This window comes from Rhipicephalus sanguineus, chromosome 3 (genome assembly GCF_013339695.2).
Source record: "Rhipicephalus sanguineus isolate Rsan-2018 chromosome 3, BIME_Rsan_1.4, whole genome shotgun sequence".
In the NCBI taxonomy this organism is placed as follows: domain Eukaryota; kingdom Metazoa; phylum Arthropoda; class Arachnida; order Ixodida; family Ixodidae; genus Rhipicephalus; species Rhipicephalus sanguineus.
Window position 1 is genome coordinate 105,191,457 of NC_051178.1, and position 20,644 is coordinate 105,212,100.

The following is a 20,644-nucleotide window of genomic DNA, read 5'->3' on the forward strand; positions in this document are numbered from 1 at the left end:
GTCAGACTTCTCTTAAGCGACAGCTACCACCACTGCCGCCACCACCACCGCCCAATGCATCACAATTGGAGAGCCGGAAAGACGCAGAAGCTTTGAAAGCGGCGGCGGATGTCGCGTGGCCCTCACTGCCACCACTGCGCACTCATAAAGAGCCGATGCAGAATGCCCCGCAGTGTGCTTCATCGTCCACAGATGACTGCCACGACAAGAACCTACAAGTCCTCGCTGTGTTGAGGTCTCTCATGACCACGATGCGCACTCTCCTCAACGGAATGACAACTCCGTCAGCTCAATGCGCTCTGCAAGTTCTCGATTCCTTGGAGCCAGTCCTTGCAAGCCTTTTTTAACATCTCGCAGAATAACCGATGTTAAATATTTCTCCGTTGTGACTGTCTGTGTGTATGCGGTGAACACTGACGTGTGTGCGCGTATTACTTGTTCCCTCTTTCCCTGCCTTTCCTTCGCTTTTATCTCTCTCTCTTCTTGGCGAAAGGCATCGGCCCAGCGTGGGCGCGTCCGCATTAGGTCGTGCAAGGACAAGGCTGCAGCTTTCGCTTCAGATACATATAAGCTGAAGTGACGTAAAATGTTTCGATTTAAGTGGCTACCGCGGTCACTAAAGCCCAATAAATCATTGAAGTGGGGACCTCAATAAAGGTGGAGCCTTTGTTGAGCTCTCCACGCTTTGTAGTACAGGAAAACGGTTCTAGAGGAGGAGGGAACGAGAGTAGTGTTGAAGCATAACGACCATGGCTTTTCGCAATCATCGGCGAATGACATGCTGGCAACAGGCCTCGCTTTTTTTTTTATTTTCTTTCTTGAGATTGAAGGTAAACACTGTAGTTGCCGAGTCCTATTTTCGAGTTCTGCTTAGCGACTCCCAAAAGGTCTTGCTCTTGTTATCCAAGACTGTTGTTCCATTCTTTGTTTACAAAAGCAAGAAAAATAAAAGAGGGAGGGGGGAGCAGAAAGAAAAGGAGAAAAAAAAAGGAGGTCAGAACGAAGAAACGGGCAAGAATATCAAAATGTTAAAGAGAAAACTAAGTCGGCATGAACGCAGCTGGCTTCTGCCACGGTAAAAGAACACGTGAAATTTTTAAAAAGTGCGTAGGAATGTAAAGATGCGGGTTATAAAGACGGGCGTTTGTCTCCTGATATAGGCCGCAATTCTCCGGTGAAATGTTGGCTCTGATATAGGCGTTAGAGTTGAAATTACGCCAATATGGCCCGTACTGAAGACCGTGTAAACGAAATTATGTGCGTCACTTAGCCCTAAATTGTCTCGTTTCAATCCGTGAGTATACTGTACTTCGAGGAAATGAACCAAAAAGGACCAAATACGGCGAATTCTTTTGGACGAGGAAGCTGTCGATACGTGGGCACATACCTATATACCCGTAAATATTTGCTGGATTGACTACAAGAGGAATTCGCTTTGATTATGGAACGAGCGGTGATTGACATCGTTTTGGGCCCGCGGTCAAACTTTCGAGGACAGATCCGCGGGTTTACGACACTGTTTTTTTTTCTTCTTTTGCATCAGAGTAGAAGTATACCGAAAATATTTGTATATGTCTCAGTAGTATTAACACCAGTTGTAAAAATGACGCCTTAATGTTTTGTCGCCTGACGTGCGCGCAGAGTGATGTGCTTCAAGGCAATGGTTTAGCGAACTTTAAAGAAAAGAGAGAGAAAATGTGACGCTGAGTGCTTCAGCTATTGTAGTAGCAAGTGTTTCTGCATCACTAAAGCTATAAGGTATAAATAGCAGAAGAAAAAAATCACATGCCCATGCTTCTGTGTGAGCGAAGCAATCCACATAAAGCGGCGCTGTCACCGTATAATAATAATAATAATAATAATAATAATAATAATAATAATAATAATAATAATAATAATAATAATAATAATAATAATAATAATAATAATAATAATAATTTTACCTGCAGGATAGTGTCCACTGGTCGCGACGAACCGACGTGGTTCGTCAAGATCCTCAGCAAAGCCACCAGGAACTACCTGGTGCCCGAGGACTTTATTCCCATGATGCAGGTGAGCGATATGGCTCCGCGTGTTGTCTCAATGCGATATGGCGGAATGCTCGAGTTTGTCAAAATGCGCATGAATGTTATGCGCTTCTCGCCACGATGTACACGATCATCTGGTTAATGCTGCCACTCTCTGCGTTATAATTGAAAAAAAAATATCACATGACGGGTATCGAACCCATTCTTTCTCTCGGTTGACGGGTATGCACCCTGCGATGTACTTTTATTGTTTGCGGCCGAAACACGTTCGACGGAAAATTTTTACAGCAGCGACAACCTTGAAATACAGGGCCAGAGTGAGGAAACGCAAGGCCGCCTTCCGAGATGAGTACCTACTGAGAGCCAGGTCGAGGTACGTCTCTGCCTATTAGGAAAACCGGTGTCTGCTCGGCGGCACTGGCAATCGAACACTTTCCGCACCGGAGGAGGACGCTGTGACACTTCATCAGCGCTGCGTTTCTGAGAGCCCGTCCGTGCATGGGACAAGCACGTCCGCGGAACGTCCTGTAGACAGTCACTCGTTTTATACTAACGCCAGGGTTCCTAAATATGTCTCCCCCTCTCTCTCTCTCCTTTCATTTTTTTAAATTTCTCCTTACCCCGGTAAGGAGTAGCGAGCTATTGAGCCACGCTGTCCGGGCCAATCTCTGTTCTTTTGTCTTCATTAAATTATCTTCCTTCCGTTACGTGGCTATAAAGAAACGAAGTCGCTTTACCATTCTGCCGTCGGTCACACCTTGTCAGCGCGTTCAAAAAAATTACTATTCGTCTCGTTCTCGCCGATTCCGTGCAACACGTCTGTTGAGATTTATACTGCACGTATTTCACGAAGTCGCGGGCTGTGCATTCTGTACTTGCAGCTTCTTATTCGTATAATATGCGCCTCGCTTCTCCGCGGCCGCGAGCAGCGAGCATGCGGTCGCGGGGTGCCCGCCTTCTTTCCAGACGGCTCGCACGGCCGAGCAACAGGCGGCGACGACGTCGCAGGCACGTTGAGGTATTTTTGAACGACGGGAAGTTGAGGCCTGCCGGGGGGGGGGGGGGGGGGGGGGGGGGGAGGGGGGGGGGGTTAGGATTCGCCTCGCGAAAGCTCGGAGCTTGCGCAGCTGGCAGCGGGTGACGCCATACACCTTCCCAGAGGCCGCGGTCGCGAATCCTTTTAAAAAGCCTCCCGGTCGGGCTCTCGTGCTGACTGTCGCCGCTGCGCCACCGAATTTGAACAGTCGCGTATGGCGCTGCCACGCCCATCGAGAGATGGCGAAGTCGACCGCAGTTGGTTTGGAGATAATGCGGTACTCAAAGCACGAGGTGTGCTTTGTCGTGCTAGGTTTATCCCGGTGATGAGAAGTTGACGCTCTTGTTCGCACGATCGTGCTCCGTGATTGGCTGACGGAGGCTGTGTACACATTCCGCGCTTTAGGGTTATATCTGATATGTTCCAAGTGGTTTGCTGTGGAGAGGCTGAGGTGTGTATATCACCTCGGCTACTCCATTTCTATAGGTTCTGCGGCGAAGAAAGAAAAGTGGTTACCCAAAAACAAAAATTAACAAGTCGGGAAAAAAACATTAGCAAACTAAAACAAGTAAAATATATAGCATGGCAATGTACAGTTTTTGTGAAACAGCAGGGCACTAAAATGAATTCCCGGCGACCGCGCTGCGGCGTTGCAGTCAACCTACACGTATTACGAAGCACTGACCTGCGCAGTGAAACGTGAATAGATATATAACACCTCATTACGTGACCAGCTGTGCAGAAATAAATGGCGATGGTGAACCTAACACCTGCCTTTAAAGTTTGTGTGTGTGTGTGTGTGTGTGTGTGTGTGTGTGTGTGTGTGTGTGTGTGTGTGTGTGTGTGTGTGTGTGTGTGTGGTGTGTGTGTGTGTGTGTGTGTGTGTGTGTGTGTGTGTGTGTGTGTGTGTGTGTGTGTGTGTGTGTGTGTGTGTGTGTGTGTGTGTGTGTGTGTGTGTGTGTGTGTGTGTGTGTGTGTGTGTGATATAAGCAGTACATAAGCAGTAAATTCGCATGTCAGGTTTTTCAGTATTGATATACCTGTGCGGGGAGGGCAAAGTTACGGATTTACAAACTTCTCCGAGCATTTTAGTGCAGGGAACAACGCAAGCACAGAGTGGCATACGACGCAGGCAAATGTCTGTCGCGCTGTCGTTGCGTTGTTTCCTGCACTAAAAGTCTGAAGTGGATTATCAACATACTGAAATACTGAAACGTACTGAAATCCGTGCTTCTATTTCACTGCGAATTTTCGTAATTTTGGATGTAATAATATAATTGCCCTAATTTTGGATTTTATGCTTCATAGAGACGGTAAAATTAATGTTTCTTTGTTAGGTGCAACAAAGACGTGTGTTTCGATATGCAGAGCACAAATGACGACTTCCCATTGAAGTTCGCAAGGAGTGTTCTAGGCAAATCTTTGCACATTGTGTAGAGAGTATAAAAACGCTTTTTTTTTTTTTTCGTTTAGACCAACCAGCCCAATGCGTTTAGTATTTGCCTTTGCTCGGTGTTGCTCTGCAGGACGTGATAGACACCCATCCGGGACTCACATTTCTCAAGGAAGCCGTGGAGTTCCACTCGAGGTATATTAATACGGTGAGTTATCTCATGTGACTAACGCGAATTATCGCCACGAAGCCGTCGCGTTGCCAAGTCCTATAGTTTCGTAGAAGGTAGCCCTAAGTCACGCACGTCATTCAGAAATCTGTTTACTGATAAACTAAAGATAACAAAAAAAATGTGATTAATTCCGCCCAGTGAAGGTGGACGAACACCGAAGCTGTTTAGCACATGACACGGAGGCGAGTTGGATTCCAGTTTCGTGCCAAAGACCAGGTTGTGAATGTGTCCCATCAACGTTCAAACCACTGTGCAGAGTTTGCCGGGACACATCGACGACGACACCGCCATCGAGGCTCGCATTAAGCGACGTTTGCTCGGCAAGCCCATTCTCCGCTTCGCGACGTGCGTGCACGATTTTTTCTTTATGAGTAGGCATCACTGCAACACACTATGTGGGCAAGCCAGCTTACAAAGCCTAAGCTAACACCGATTCCCTTAAAGTCGGCCTTACTTATAAACACAAATGCATTGCTGGGAAGACGTTTCTTTAGGGGCAGTGTAAGCCTAAAACTGCTCCGGGACCTTTCTTTATTATTTTATTAATTCTTTTCTGTTGCCCCGAGGCGCACGCGTCTCCTGGCAGAGCGCGGACGCGGCAGCTGCCGGCTTGATTTCATCGTGCTGCAGCGTGAACAGCTACGGCCATCTCGCGGAGCCTGAGGAAGCTAGACTTTTTTTGCTCACGGACGCCACAAAATCCCTGATATTAGTCATACACACCTTCGCTGTCAAAAAAGAAAAGGAGTAACGAAATTAGATATGGTTTGAGATTTATTCACTGTTGGTGGGACGTAATGTGAACGATTTATTCGCGTTCGCAATGTTCCGTTCTTTTTGTGTGTGTATGTGCTCCAGCGATGCAGACCGCCGAATCCTTCGGACAAAGCACGATGAACACCACACAGCTGAAAACGTGACAAGGAAGGGTTGGAACCGCATTACTAGATTATGTTTGGCCTGAATGTCCCGACCTAATTATTTGTATATCCACCTGCTTTGCCAACGGTTATCTTACTTTCTCTTTCTTCTGACGTCGTCCTTATCTCCCCTTTCAGGTAATTGCTAGGATATTCTACTGTGTAAATAGATCGTGGAGTGGCAGGATCACCATTCCCGAACTCAGGAAAAGCAACTTCTTACAGGTAAGTGAACGGCCGCGTTCCTTTCTTTATTTTATTTATTTCGTCACACTGCGGGCCAAGGTTGTCGGCACAAAGCAGGAGGGGCATACGTATACACTAGCATCAACATGAACAAGCGTATCCAGAGTTTACAAATTCATAAAAAAAAAGGGCCTAGTACGCAAACGAACAATCGCATGTACAAGCGGCACCACAATGACGCGTTCATAGGTAAGATTACAAACAGCACACAAATGTAAGAGCGCATAAAACAACCAACACATCAGACACCAAAAAACACATCGGTATCATAGATTCACTGGCAAATATTCTTCTAGACAATATCGCAGCGAATTCTGTTGATCACGATAACTAGTGGGTGCTTCTTCACAATGGAGTAAGTGCGGTCACTAATGCTCAAGGTTTCTCTGAGGCTCGTGAAAAAAACAATATGTGTAAGATACTCGCACGTTTTCATATGCGTCACTCGAATGACTGAAATACACGACAGCATTATGATGTCTTATCTCTAGGTGTTTACATATCGTCTCCTATACGTTATGGTCACCATTGCATATGAGTCTATCCGAACTACACAAACTCGAGTATATTCCTAAAAAGTAATTAATATACCGAAGTTTTTGACCATCCTCAGTGGTTCTTTGACGCGCATCCAGTGCAGGGAAGGCAAGCTAATATTGTAGGTCTGGCGGGAGCTGTCCTTCCTTATCACCCAATTCGGACGATATGCCCGTACGCGTAGTTCTTGTATCTGTCAACGCTCCACAGGTGGCGCTGGTGAGATGTGGGCTTTAAGTAGGCTCATACGCGTGTGAGTCGACAAACAAAGCATCGCAAATCGCCGCCCCTATATGAAGCATAAATATAGAAATGAGAACCAGCGCGCAAGAGGGCGCACAGCGTCTAGTATAACAAACGTCAGCAAGCTGTCTCGAGAGTAACTAGCGTGGTGATTGCCTTTACGCACGTACTCGTGGTTATTTATAACTCACAGCAGCCACCGAGCACGCGTGTGTTCTGTTCGGTTCATTTACTCGCTTCGTTTTTAGCTTACATTTCGGAGAAAGGGGTGAAATATGGCCGGTACTATAGTTTCCCGCTATCATTACTGGCCTTGCATGCGCTCAGCTAGTTCGAGTGTGAGTTTGTGCGAGAGGGCGTGGATTTCGCGCGTATGCTCGCGCTTTGTGTTACGCGCGAGAAACTTCAATGTAAGCTAACGAGCGATTGCGATAAAGCGGACGCGATGGGGTGGTGTGGCAGTTTCGCGCGCCTAACAATGCTGTTGAGTGGTTTTTCTTTCTTTCTTTAGGCCTCCCTTTCTCTTGAGACATGTGACGACGTGTAGTATGATTTACACAGCGGAAGAAATTAAATGCTGAGTTTTATTTCGACATGCAAAGCCAATATATGACTACGAGGCACGCCGCTGTAAGCGAGAGACTCAGGGTTACATTTGCACACCTTAGTTCTTTAAAACGTGCACCCAAATCTAAGTAGAGCATGGGCGTTACCACCTTACCGAAATGCGGCCGTCGTCGCTGGGAATCGTACCCGCGCACTTATGCTTTAGCCGCGCAACGCCGTAGCTCGTTGAGCCTTCACGGCAGGTAGGACAAAGTGTAAGGAGGAAGAAGAACAACATGCCGCAGTGGGACACCACCTCAGCAGGGAGAGCCAAGCGCGAGCTGCTGGTGCCAGCGCTGCGATTCTTGTGTCGGTTGTCGCCGCCCGCTTTCAGCGTCCGTAGGCATCCTGCCCAAGTGCTACTTGCGCCAATAAACCCCGTAGCAGAGTGGTGGAGGTGCGGGGTACTCAACCTGGAACTCCGAAACAGGAGACTACCCGCTGCCCCTGAAATGGCCAACGAAACCGCCCAGCAAGGCACGACCCAACCTCCGATGGTCATCGTGCCCACGGCGCTGCGCCTGCGCGATCCACCTTTCTTCAACGGCACCGATGAGCAAGACGTCGAAGACTGGCTGTCGACATTTGAAAAGGTGGGCGCAAGCAACAAGTGGGACGACCCTTCCAAGCTGCAATATGTTTCTTTCTACCTGAAAGAGGTCGCAAGCCTCTGGTTTAACAACCACCAGACAGAATTCACCACCTGGAGTGATTTCAAGCAACGCATTGCCGATGTGTTCGGTCGCCCAGAGGTACGGAAGCTCCGTGCTGAACAGCGCCTACGGGGGCGTGCACAGTTGCAAGGAGAAGGCTTCACAAGTTACATCGAAGACGTACTCGACTTGTGCAAGCGCCTTAACCCTTCGATGAGTGAAGGAGACAAGATCAGACACATCTTGAAGGGGATAGACGACGACGCCTTTCAGATGCTGCTGGCCAAGGACCCGCGGACTGTGTCTGAACTCGCCACTCTGTGCCAGAGCTTCGAGGAACTGCGGAAGCAACGGCTCTTGACACGGCGGCCAGCGGCTACAGACGACACTCTCGCGGCGTTGACCCTCGGTGGTGAGCACAACCCGCTGCTGTCAGAAATCAAACGGTATGTGCGCGAGGAAGTGGCTCGACAACTGTCGTGCCTGTCGTATTTACCGACAACAGAACACACTACTGAGCGTCTCGCGCCAGCCATCCGACAGGTGATACAGGAGCAGGTCTCCGAGGCACTGCCGTCCGCCTCCCAGCCAACACCTGTCGCCGCGCCACTGACTTATGCCGCTGTTACTGCTAATCCACCGCGACCTCTACCTTCGTCGACTCCTCAACCTGTGCGAGTACCAACGACGCCTAGTACACAGCAGTGCTACGGAAACCCCTGGCGCACAGCTGACAACCGTCCCATTTGCTACGCTTGCGGGTATCCGGGCCATGTCGCGCGCTTCTGTCGTCGGCGCTTCGCAGCGACCTCTGCTGCACCGAGGTACCCCGACTACTCTTTCCGGGCCCCGTACGACGCGCAACGCGAACCGCCACCTCAACGTGATCGACTACCAGCTGAACATGACCCGCTGCCAGCCGAACGAGACCGCCAACGTGCTTCCGAGTACCGACCGTTCGCTTCCCGTCGCTCACCCTCACCACGGCGCCGTTCTCTGTCACCCCTGCGTCGCCGACCGAACCAGCTGGAGACGGAAAACTGACTGCCGCAGCTCCGGAGGCACGAGCTGCGTCGTCGTCACACTGTGTAAGTCCTCGCCTGTCCCCCGCCAATGTTATGGAAGTGTTCGTTGAAGGTTTCCGAACTCTCGCGCTTGTCGATACTGGTGCTGCCATATCTGTGATGAGCCGGAAACTTTGTCGCTCTATAAGAAAAGTAACGACGCCGCCTTCCGGGTTTTCGCTCAGTACAGCGAGTGCGCAACAAATTCAGCCGGTTGGAGCATGTACGGCCAGAATCGTCATTCAGGACGTTTTGTACCACATAGAGTTTCTCGTGTTGGCCACGTGTTCACATGATGTAATACTCGGATGGGATTTTTTGTCACGCCACCACGCCGTTATTGACTGCGCGCGCGCGCAGGTGGAACTTTCTGTGTTTTCTGAGGCCCCATCTACCGACAGAGAACGACCACCCCATGTCGGCAAGCTTGTTGTTGCCACTGACACTGACGTTCCTCCTCTGAGTGCCGTCATAGTTCCTGTCCACTGCGCTGAATTTTCTGGTACTACCGTTGTGTTCACGCCATCTGACGTTTTCAGTCGCCGCCACAGTACATCGCTGCCATTTGCGGTTCTGCCACCTCATCAGCATGCGACGGGAATATTGGTTTGCAACCCCACCGTATGCCCTATCACTTTGCACATTAACGAGACGCTTGGCCACGTCCAGCCTGTAGACGAAAATGCTATCGTGCCCATTGAATCCTGCGAAACTGAACCAAAACTTCATTTGAACGCTGTGACCCCGCGTGTTACATCGGATGACGTCTCCTCGGATGTATTCAACCGCTCCATCGCAAGCGAGCTCCCTCAGGATAAACGGGCACAGCTTATTGCGCTTCTTCATGAGTTTAGACATTCGTTCGACCTCCCGCAGAAGGCACTGAGTAAAACCAACACAGTTGCTCACCATATCGACACGGGCAGTCACCCTCCGTTGCGGCAACGGCCCTACCGTGTATCACCAACGGAACGGAATATCATCGCGGAGCAAGTGAATGACATGCTTCAGCACGGTGTCATCGAACCTTCTAGTCCCTGGTCTTCACCTGTAGTGCTCGTGCGGAAAAAAGATGGTTCGATTCGATTTTGTGTGGATTACCGACGTCTCAACAAAATTACGCGGAAAGATGTCTACCCTCTTCCCCGCATCGATGACGCCATCGATTGCCTACAAGGTGCCGAATACTTTTCGTCATTGGACTTACGTTCAGGTTACTGGCAGGTCCCGATGGCAGAATGTGACCGTCCTAAAACAGCGTTCGTTACTCCAGACGGCCTGTACGAATTCACAGTAATGCCATTCGGTCTGTGTAATGCGCCTGCAACGTTTGAGCGCATGATGGACAGCATTCTACGCGGCCTAAAGTGGCAGATATGTTTATGTTACCTCGATGATGTTGTCGTGTTCTCCCCAGATTTTCCTACGCACGTCGACCGTTTGCGCACGATTCTTCAGTGCCTTACCAAGGCAAACCTTCAGCTTAATCTGAAGAAGTGCCGCTTCGGGGCTCGCCAACTCACTATACTTGGTCATGTTGTCTCAAAGGATGGAATTCTTCCAGACCCGGACAAACTTCGTGCGGTCGCCGAGTTTCCTAAGCCGACTACACTCAAAGAACTGCGGAGCTTCGTCGGCTTGTGCTCGTATTTTCGTCGTTTCGTCCGTAACTTTGCGTCGATTATAGCACCACTTGCGAAACTACTTGCTGGCCCTGCTACTCTTTCCAGTTGGACCCAAGCATGCGACGAAGCCTTCGACACATTGCGCCGCCTACTTACGTCACCACCCATTCTGCGCCATTACGACCCCACTGCTCCGACCGAAGTGCACACAGACGCTAGCGGCGTCGGTCTTGGCGCAGTGCTCGCGCAACGTAAGCCCGGCATTCCAGAGTACGTCGTCGCATATGCTAGCCGCGCCCTCACAAAAGCAGAAACCAACTACTCCGTCACCGAGAAAGAGTGCCTCGCAATTGTGTGGGCATTAAGCAAGTTTCGTCCTTACTTGTACGGACAGACTTTCGACGTCGTAACCGACCATCATGCACTCTGTTGGTTAGCTTCTTTGAAGGATCCTTCCGGTCGCCTTGGACGTTGGGCTCTTCGCCTACAAGAATTTGACATCCGCGTCGTCTACCGATCTGGGCGAAAACATTCTGATGCGGACGCGCTCTCTCGATCGCCAGTGCAATCTAGTGAAGACCCGCATTCAGAAGCTGCCTTTCCCATCACTGCCGTTTCCGTCACGAACATGTCATCTGAGCAGCGAAAAGACCCATGGATTGCCTCTCTCCTCAACGTCCTTTCCGACTCTTCAACGTCTGCATACCCACGTGCTCTTCGTCGCCAAGCCACACATTTTGAGATACGAGACGCGTTATTATACCGAAGAAATCACCAAGCAGATGGTCGCAAATGGCTCTTGGTTATACCAAGCCACATGCGATCTGACGTATGTGCATATTTTCACGCTGACCCGCAACATGCTCACGCTGGCGTGTTGAAAACATACCAACGGCTCCGCCAGCGTTACTACTGGCGTGGCATGTACACCTTCGTCCAAAAATATATTCGATCATGTCCATTGTGCCAACAACGAAAGTCATTTGCCCATTCACCCGGATTACTGCAACCTCTACCGTGTCCGGCACGCCCTTTCGACCGTGTTGGCATTGATCTATATGGACCGCTTCCTTACACCGCAGCTGGCAATCGATGGATAATTGTCGCCGTAGACCATCTAACGAGATACGCTGAAACAGCTCCGCTACCTTCAGCCGGTGCTCGTGACGTAGCCAACTTCGTCTTACGTCGCTTCGTCCTACGTCATGGTGCACCACGCGAACTACTCAGCGACAGAGGGCGCGTGTTTTTATCCGAGGTTCTTCAAGAACTCCTTCGCGCATGTCGCACGGTTCACCGCACCTCTACAGCCTACCACCCGCAGACCAGCGGTCTCACTGAGCGCTTCAACAGAACGCTGGGAGACATGCTCGCGATGTATGTCGATTCTGACCAGTCAAACTGGGATGTGGTCCTCCCCTTTGTAACTTATGCATATAATACGGCAACGCAGTCAACGACGGGCTTCTCGCCTTTCTTTCTTCTATATGGCCGCGAACCGTGCGCCACCCTTGACACTATTTTGCCGTATCGTCCGGACGCCTCCGAATTCAGCCCTGTTTCTGAAATTGTGCAGCACGCTGAAGAGTGTCGTCAGTTGGCCCGCTCATTCACCTCGGACAAACAGGCCCTCGAAAAAGAACGCCATGACCGCGACCAACAAGTCGAGACTTTCGCCGTAGGTTCGCTCGTTTGGCTCCGACTGCCCTTCCATTCCCCTGGCCTGTCGTCCAAGTTTGCCCCCAAGTATCACGGTCCTTATCGCGTCGTGGAACGTCGATCCCATATAACATACGTGATTGAGCCAGTCACGCCATCTACAGACAGGCGCCGCCTTGGTCGGGAGACAGTCCACGTCAGTCGCCTCAAACCATACCACGACCCCTTCGTTCTGTCGTCACCTTGATTCGCCAGGATGGCTCTCCTTTGTCGCCGGGGTGATGTAAGGAGGAAGAAGAACAACATGCCGCAGTGGGACACCACCTCAGCAGGGAGAGCCAAGCGCGAGCTGCTGGTGCCAGCGCTGCGATTCTTGTGTCGGTTGTCGCCGCCCGCTTTCAGCGTCCGTAGGCATCCTGCCCAAGTGCTACTTGCGCCAATAAACCCCGTATCAAAAGGAATATTTACTCGATCTTTTTCAATCGCGTTTACGTGTTCTAGAAGGAGTACAGTGAACTGTTATAAAAGCAGAGTACCACGATGTCATTAGCGTCCCGTGTGTCACCAACCGTCAGTGCCTGTCCGTTCAACACGCAGGTACTGTCCTTGCTGGAGGAGGAGGAGGACATCAACCAGATCACCGAGTACTTCTCGTACGAGCACTTCTACGTCATCTACTGCAAGTTCTGGGAGCTGGACAAGGACCACGACCTGTACATCGACCGGTACGACCTGTCCAGGCACAACGAAGGAGGTGTGTGTCCCGGTAACTATAGCTGTGTAGTGTAATGCGAAGAACGCTGAACTGGCTTTAAATCAGCAGAGGAATGATATTATGGAGTTTTTTCTGCGTGATACGAGTAAAAAAATTTAAGGGCACGTTGTGAGCGTTTTTTTTTTTAAATACAGCTACCTTTTTCTCTTAACTCTCTTTCCTCGTTTATTTCCATCACTTGACTCGTTTTGTTTTTCCACTCCAGCCATCTCTATGCGGATGATCGACAGGATCTTCTCCGGCGCCGTGACGCGGTAAGGACTTATTTATTTTGTATGCTATATTTATTAGATCGTCTCGAATTCATATCTGCGTGTCTCTCTCTGTTTAATAAATATTTCGACGATATGAAGTTATTCATTATTTTCCTGAAGACGAAATAACGAGTGTTATATGTTTTTAGTGGACAGCTGTCTTCGTACGGCTTTAATGACATTGGAAAACTGATACATCCCAGTCTGTCCCTTGCGGCCTTATTTAGGATAATCTCCACTAACGATACAGTCACCAGATAACTAGATCACCTCGTAAACTAATTTTTCATACGAGCTATGCGTGACAGACACGCGAGCTACATGTGTCACGTGACGTGCGTGTCACGCCGACTCCGCGCTGCATGCCGTGATCAAGGCTCGTGTTATCAAAAACCCCTTACGCTAGGAGTGTTTGTAAGAAAACATCTTCATGCAGTTGTTACGCTGCACATGTTGTCAGGGAAGGCGACTGACCAGTGCCAAATAACGCTTAGGAAAAAAAAAATTTGTGAATTTCACAAAATGTTTTTCATCATAAGCGCTTTGCCATTAGTCAGCGACCTTTGCCAATGATATATGTCCGAAAATCACGATTGTTTTCTTTTGAACAATCCCGACGTAAGTCTTCTTTTTTTTTTTTTGTAAATTCGGGCCCTGTTGAATAACAATCGCGTCAAGTGTATATTGTGTCTTTCGGGCGAAGCCGAGATTGTATAGTCATCGTTGAGCAAGTTAATAAGCGGATGAAAAATTTGGAATACTATAGTAATAGTGGACGAATGAGGGCGAAAGGCCCGTACGCGGTCGTTGTGCCTCACGTCATTCTTCGTATATATTACGTACTGTTAGATACGCTATCCTGCAATTTAATACGCCGCGGCCGTAAAGTGAAATAGCGGTTACCTTTGTGCGATCCTTTTTTTTTTATTTGTTCCTCTCATCGTTCTCCAGGGGTGCCGTTCAGAAAGAAGGGAAGATGAGCTACAGCGAGTTCGTCTGGTTCATCATGTCCGAAGAAGACAAACGGCATCCGAGGAGGTACGGTTACGTTGTCTGATGTGTCCCTCGATCGCTTGTGTTTCTCTGAATGAAGGCTCTGTGAAACTTTGACACCCAATTGCTTACGCTGACAGTGATTCAAGTGTTCGTTTAATAATGCGATCACGCGTAGAAGCGCGGAAACGTGTCAATCAACCAATTTTTTTCAAGCATTCTGCTAATAAGACATTATTACAATTACAAAGTAAATATAATACACAAGGAGGTCCATAAGTAAACGCTATTAGGGGGACCTCCTCTTAGTAAATGTATAGAAATCCAGAGCAAATGATTAGCTACTATATAAGAAGGAGGATGAGGAGGAGTATGGCTGTAACTTGCTGATAATACCGCACTTGCACGATTCAAGCGCGCCCCCGATTGTAACGCGCAGCTAATTTTACATTAGAAAAATCGAAAAAAAAATAACATGATGCCGATTTCGCTTTTGAGCCCGATTGTAACGCGCACCCAAGTTCCATGGCTACATTTAGCGAAAGAAAGTTTTAGCTAGATTAGTGCCAATACGGTAGTCTTCAAGAATAAACAATGCCGACCCGTCGCTTTCATGTAAGAGAACAGGTCATTACACTGCGCTGTCTTGTTCGTTCTTAACGACTGCTGGTACGGCTAAAGGGGACAGCATTGTACCACTAACTCCATTCCCGAAAGTCAAATAAATACGTGCCGCTGGGTACAGGTTGTGGCTGTAATTCTTGGGCACATTTAGACTAACAGTGCGATAGTAGTTTCGGGTTTGCGCTGTTATACTCCAAACACGTTTCTCTCGTCATACGTTGTCGCTTCTAATATCAAAATGTGGCCCTCCGCGGAGCTCTCAGTCTTCATCTTACAAAGTAGCGCGTGTGTGATATTTTTCCCCCTGTCTGATGTGAATATACACTTGCAGCATCGAGTACTGGTTCCGATGCATGGACATTGACGGCGACGGGTATCTATCGATGTACGAGCTGGAGTATTTCTACGAGGAGCAGCTCACACGCATGGAAGCGCTGGGCATCGAGACCCTGCCCTTCAGCGACTGCCTCTGTCAGGTGAGACTTTACCTGATTCGTACACCTCGAGGTTCGTACTAAGTAGTGTTCTGTGCTGTTCGCGCGCTCCTCCTTCCTGCATCACACTGCGGTGAAAACTGCAGCCTGAACACGTGGTCTACACCCTGCTATTCTTTCATTGCCAAACTACGGCTGTCTCACGGAGCTTCACGCAATTAGGACGTAGTAGAAATTAATGTGAGAACATATCGACGTTGCACTATGGCTTATAAGCGGCGTGGAAAAGTAATATACAAGCAATTAAATCTGCGTTATTAATTGCTGTTCAACTCCGCAGCACTGTAGCACAGTTCTGCGCGTGCTGAAGACTTGCATGAACCCTGTTTTCGCGGCGCTTTCTTTATTTTTTGTCTCTTTTCTTTTGAGGGTGGAGTGGGTGGGGCGGGGAGAGATGGATTACGTGTATGACATTGTCAAATTCAGCCATGTATTCCAATTCTGCAATCACGGAGTCACGTTGAGCCAACCAGAGACGTTGTGACAACACCGTAGGCCAATAGGAGGTAGCAAAATGTCTACTAATTTGATCATTTACAGAATAACTATCAGTTTTTTTCTCCTGTCAGGCGCGCTATGAACGGCCATAGCGTTTCATGAGAAGGCACGGGGCTATGAACGGTAAAAATATGAAGTGATAAAAAAAGGTACCTTTTTTATTGTGACAGAAACTTACTTCCTGAGAATAGCAATGTATTAAAAATAAAAACATTTTACAAATTTTTTAGATATATCAGGCTACATTTTGTTCTTTTCGAGCGCTGTATAACGTGACAACGATTCTATGTGCTAACAATGGTAATAATGAACAGCACACAAACGCCGTATAGCTTCCACCGTAGACAAGCCTTTTTTCTTAGTAACTTTATAGATATTTATGATAACTAACAGACAATGATGCCAAGGAAGGTATAGGGGATGTTATTTGTTATAATTATGATATAAATGTGAAGAAAGTAAAGTGGACTAAAAAGATAACTTGCCGCCGGCAGCGACCGAACCTGCGCCCACATATATATCCCATAAAGTGGACGGGAGTATGACCGGCTCCGTAGCTCAGTGGTAGAGCATCGGACGCGTTATTCGAAGGTCGCAGGTTCGGTCCCTGCCGGTGGCAAGTTATCTTTTCGTCCACTTTACTTATTTCACATTTATATCCTAATTACTACAAATAACATTCCCTATGGGTCCCGGTACGGTTTTCTGAGCTTGTGACCCTCTTCTGTATATCCTTAACGATGTAACCATACTATGCAAAATAAAGACTGCACTGATTCTGATTCTATACTTTCCTTGGCATTATTGTCTGTTAGTTCTCATTAATATTGTGTTTAGCAAAGAAAAAAGAGCCCTTAAAAGTCATATTCTTTCCTTTTTTAAAATTTTTTAAATAATTTTGTTCATCTACCCTTTCTGCACGCAGATGTTGGACATGGTGCAGCCCAAGCAAAAGGGCAAGGTGTCGCTGGCCGATCTGAAGAGGTGCAAGATGACGCCCATCTTCTTCGACACCTTCTTCAACCTCGAGAAGTACCTGGACCACGAACAGCGTGACCCCTTCGCCTCGCGGGTAAGCGCCGTTCTCGCAAGCGGACATGTGTTTGTTTAGCCTGCCAATAGATGCGTACATCTACTGGCGTTCGTGCTGCATCAACGGAGCGTACATATTTCATAGTATATAGCATGTAACTGGCAACGCTCTTGCTTCGGAGATACGCGTGCATGTGTACCGTGAGTGTTTGATAAACAGTAAACTTTTTTCGAACCGTGTAGGATACGAATATTCGAAGAATCTAGCCATTTCCAATTGGACACAGCGTGAGAAGACGCGGCAAAATGTTTGTGTGTTACCTTCAATAAGCGCAATTTTTCTTTTTTTCTTTTTTAACTTGACTCCGTCTTGACAAAGAGCGTAATATGAAAGGCCAAGTCATTTGCTGTTTTGTAGCTACATTATAAAGCGGCCCGTATTCGACCGATGTCAAATGTCGAGAAAGTTTAATAACTAATGTCTCAATATGATTGTTCTTTTGAAACAGGTACGTTCTGCTTGCACTACAAATTTAGTGTTCGCGCACCCTTTAATTTATTAGTATCCCGGCGTGTTCGCCGGACCTGGCTTCTCCTCACTAAGTGCCTAGGTGAGGAAAAGCCCGCTTTACGTTTTTTTTTTACTTTCTGCATTAGAGGTGTGCACGGGCTCCGGGTAGCCCGAAAGCCCGAGCCCGACCCGGCCAGCGGGCCGGGCTCGGGCGGGCCGACGTGTTTTCACCTCGGGCCCGGGCCGGGCTCGGGCTACGTGGAGTTTTATCGGGCCGGGCTCGGGCCCGGCGCAAAGCCCGACTCAAGCCCGAAATATAGAGAATGAGCGGGAATTGTTTTCCAGCACGCACACAGCGCCCTTTCCGCGACCGCCCTTTACCGCTTTTCCTTTCCATTCGCTACTTTAAACAAAAGGGGAGCAGGTAAAGCACTGCCTCTATTTCACTCCGACAAACAGAGAAGTAACACCACCTGGGCTGGTGACGGCGCCACGCGACTGTTCGCGTTAGATTTAAGGCCAAATCCCATATGGGTGAAAATGCACGCGACAGCGACGAGCGACCCGAGATCGCCTTCGTGCAAGCTGACGCTTGCATGGGCATACCCCGTACACGTGACGGCTTTGGCGAGCGAACTCCATTGTCGCTGGCATGAGGCCGTCTACTTGTATTTTGTAATCTGTGTAATAGAGACTGTTCGTCGTGCGTCGTTTCATCATATTTGATATGCTCAATAAAATGCCAAATTATCGGAAAACGATGTTTTGTTTTCGCAACGAACCTTCAAAAAGCCGGGCCGGGCCGGGCCCGGGATTGTGTTTTCTTACGTCGGGCCGGGCCGGGCGGGCTCGCAGCCCTTTGCCGTCGGGCTCGGGCGGGCCTTCGACAAAGTCAGCGGGCCCGGGCCGGGCTCGGGCTCGGAAATACTGCCCGTGCACAGCTCTATTCTGCATTACATACTATATATGAATTCCCTGTGCTAAGTAATAAGTGAAACGATTATTTCTTGCATTTAAATGTACTGAGATGTAGGTGTAGCCAACTTACGCTTTAAATATTGATTACTTTAGCGCTCCATGTACATGCAGAAGCCAAGAGCTGTTCCCTCCACAACCGGCTTCTCTGCATTACAAAGTGTTGTTAGGAAAAGCCTGCTTCACAAATTTAATTTTATGTCGGAGGCGCAAAACCGCGATGTAAGTGATTTTCTCCGCAGTTGTCGCCGAGTAGAGCGCTTGCATACTTGCACACTGGCTAAAGGCACCGTCACATTCACTACAGCGTCAGTTGCTGCGAACACTTGGAGCTGAAATCTCGCGACTAATGCAGTCCACCTCGCTCATCGCCTTTGTGTCATGTTTGTGACACGTATACAGATGTCCTGTGCACACGACGGGACAGCGTCAGTTATCAGAAACCTCATCCACGCTTGTTTAGCGAGAGTGTGGAAGTAAGCCTTCAAAGGATTGCCGCAGAGCAACTAGAATAAACATTGAGGTGACACTTTCTGAGAGAGCCGGGGTAGGCACTGGTGAGGATTCCGTAGACTGCGTCGTAAAATGACAGGGTTCGTAATTAAGTTCAAAATTGCGCTGAACCGGCGCATCTTACCGGCTCCGCAGCAGCCGGAAAATGACATTCTGTAGCTTTCCAACGATGTTCATCGTACGATTCCTTAAACAGGATTGACTAACTTAGAAGATATCTAGAAAACAAATTTAACTCGTGAAACACGCAGTCGCCGTAGCAGTTGCTAAATGAATTAGTTTGTTAGGCATTGGCATTTTGTGCGCTATTCAAAGATGAAACGTCTCACGTTCGCTCTTCTCGAGGGGTCAAGATAAAATGACGCCGGCTTCATTTTCCCTGACGTTCGCGTCATCCGTGTGCGTGCACTACAAGTTAATACGTTCCACAAAAATACGTGCCTGGCCAGGTGAACAAGAGGGGGTTGCTATATTTTCAGGACCATGACGGAGACGGAATGGAGATTTCCGATTGGGACCGGTATGCTGCCGACGAGTACGAGCTTCTGGTGGCCGAAGAAGGGAACTTCGAAAATCACGAACTGTAAGTACATAACGCTACTGACCACTCCACCAAGCTGTTTCACCTCGCAGGCAACACAGCTACCATTTTTGTCTCATATAGTTTAGGTACACATGGTAAAGGGGCCGAAGGAACGTAGCGTGAAAATGGTGGGGGTGGTGGTGGTGACGATCATACTGAAGCACGCTGGGTCAGCCTGGCCTACGTAGCCTTCCATCGTTCTGCCTGAGCTCCTCATGAGTTGATAGTAGGGTTGTGTCAGCAGGTGTTCAAGGGGCCATGCAACACTTTTCGAGCATGCTCAAAAAGCGCTGCCGATCGGTAGTCGAGGCTCCCGAGAACACGCGAGCCAAATATTATAGCGATGCGCACGGCCTGGAATTTACAATAAATTCTCAAAGTCAGCTGAAAATCGCTCCCTCTTCTCTCGACAAATGATGTATTAGTCCGCAAAATATGACGCGATTGTCGGCAGTTCCACCATTGGCTGATGTTATAATCACGATAACACCCTCATTATTACTTACGTTGTTAATTTTGAGTTCAATAAGTAGATAATATGTATGTTTATATTCTGTTATCGCGTTAAAAACACCGAACAAACATTAATATTAGCACTTCCGGTCTCACCGACAGCTCGTCTGCTCGTAGTTGCGTGGTTCCGTTTTCTTCGCCATGCGCAGTGCCGAAAACGTGAATATTTCTGTGCTTTTGACCATCGCCGGTTGCCGTTGAGAGTGGCAGCCGTTCGAGTGTTGCCTCGTCAGCTGAGAACTGCATCGTCGGCACGTTCTCACGACCGACCGAGGCACGGGCGCAGCGTGTCTCCGATAACAATGCTGGCGTCCGGTAATGGCGGCGCTTCGGGGTCGTCTGCCAGTGCCGTCTTACGAGGCGGTGTATCGAAGTATGGGCCGAAACCGATCTCAGCTGTCATTCGTTCCAAACGAGCGCGCAGGTTTGCTTCCATGGTTGGCAGAGCGATGAAAACACTACGGCGTTCGAGGTGCACACCCAACATTACCAAACCGACGCGCAGTTTTCAAGCACGCGCGATACACAGTGCGATCGGCTCCGCTCGACGAGAACGACGCAAGCCGACCGGAAGTGGCGGCACAGACCACGTGGTTGCGCCCAGACGTCAGAGAGAAAAAATGAAGAAAAAAATTCCG

General features: G+C 48.7%; 1 protein-coding gene across 1 annotated transcript in view; it reads left to right on the forward strand.

Moving 5' to 3' along the window:
* LOC119386893 (mucin-17) overlaps positions 1–20,644 on the forward strand; it is a 124,962-nt gene that overhangs the window by 96,891 nt on the left and 7,427 nt on the right. Inside the window, exons 4-12 of the mRNA XM_037654170.2 lie at positions 1,950–2,052; positions 4,590–4,664; positions 5,747–5,833; positions 12,839–12,995; positions 13,222–13,270; positions 14,222–14,308; positions 15,219–15,363; positions 16,805–16,951; positions 19,390–19,493. Of these exons, the coding sequence (XP_037510098.1) occupies positions 1,950–2,052; positions 4,590–4,664; positions 5,747–5,833; positions 12,839–12,995; positions 13,222–13,270; positions 14,222–14,308; positions 15,219–15,363; positions 16,805–16,951; positions 19,390–19,493 (954 nt within the window). The remainder of the gene's footprint in view (positions 1–1,949; positions 2,053–4,589; positions 4,665–5,746; positions 5,834–12,838; positions 12,996–13,221; positions 13,271–14,221; positions 14,309–15,218; positions 15,364–16,804; positions 16,952–19,389; positions 19,494–20,644) is intronic.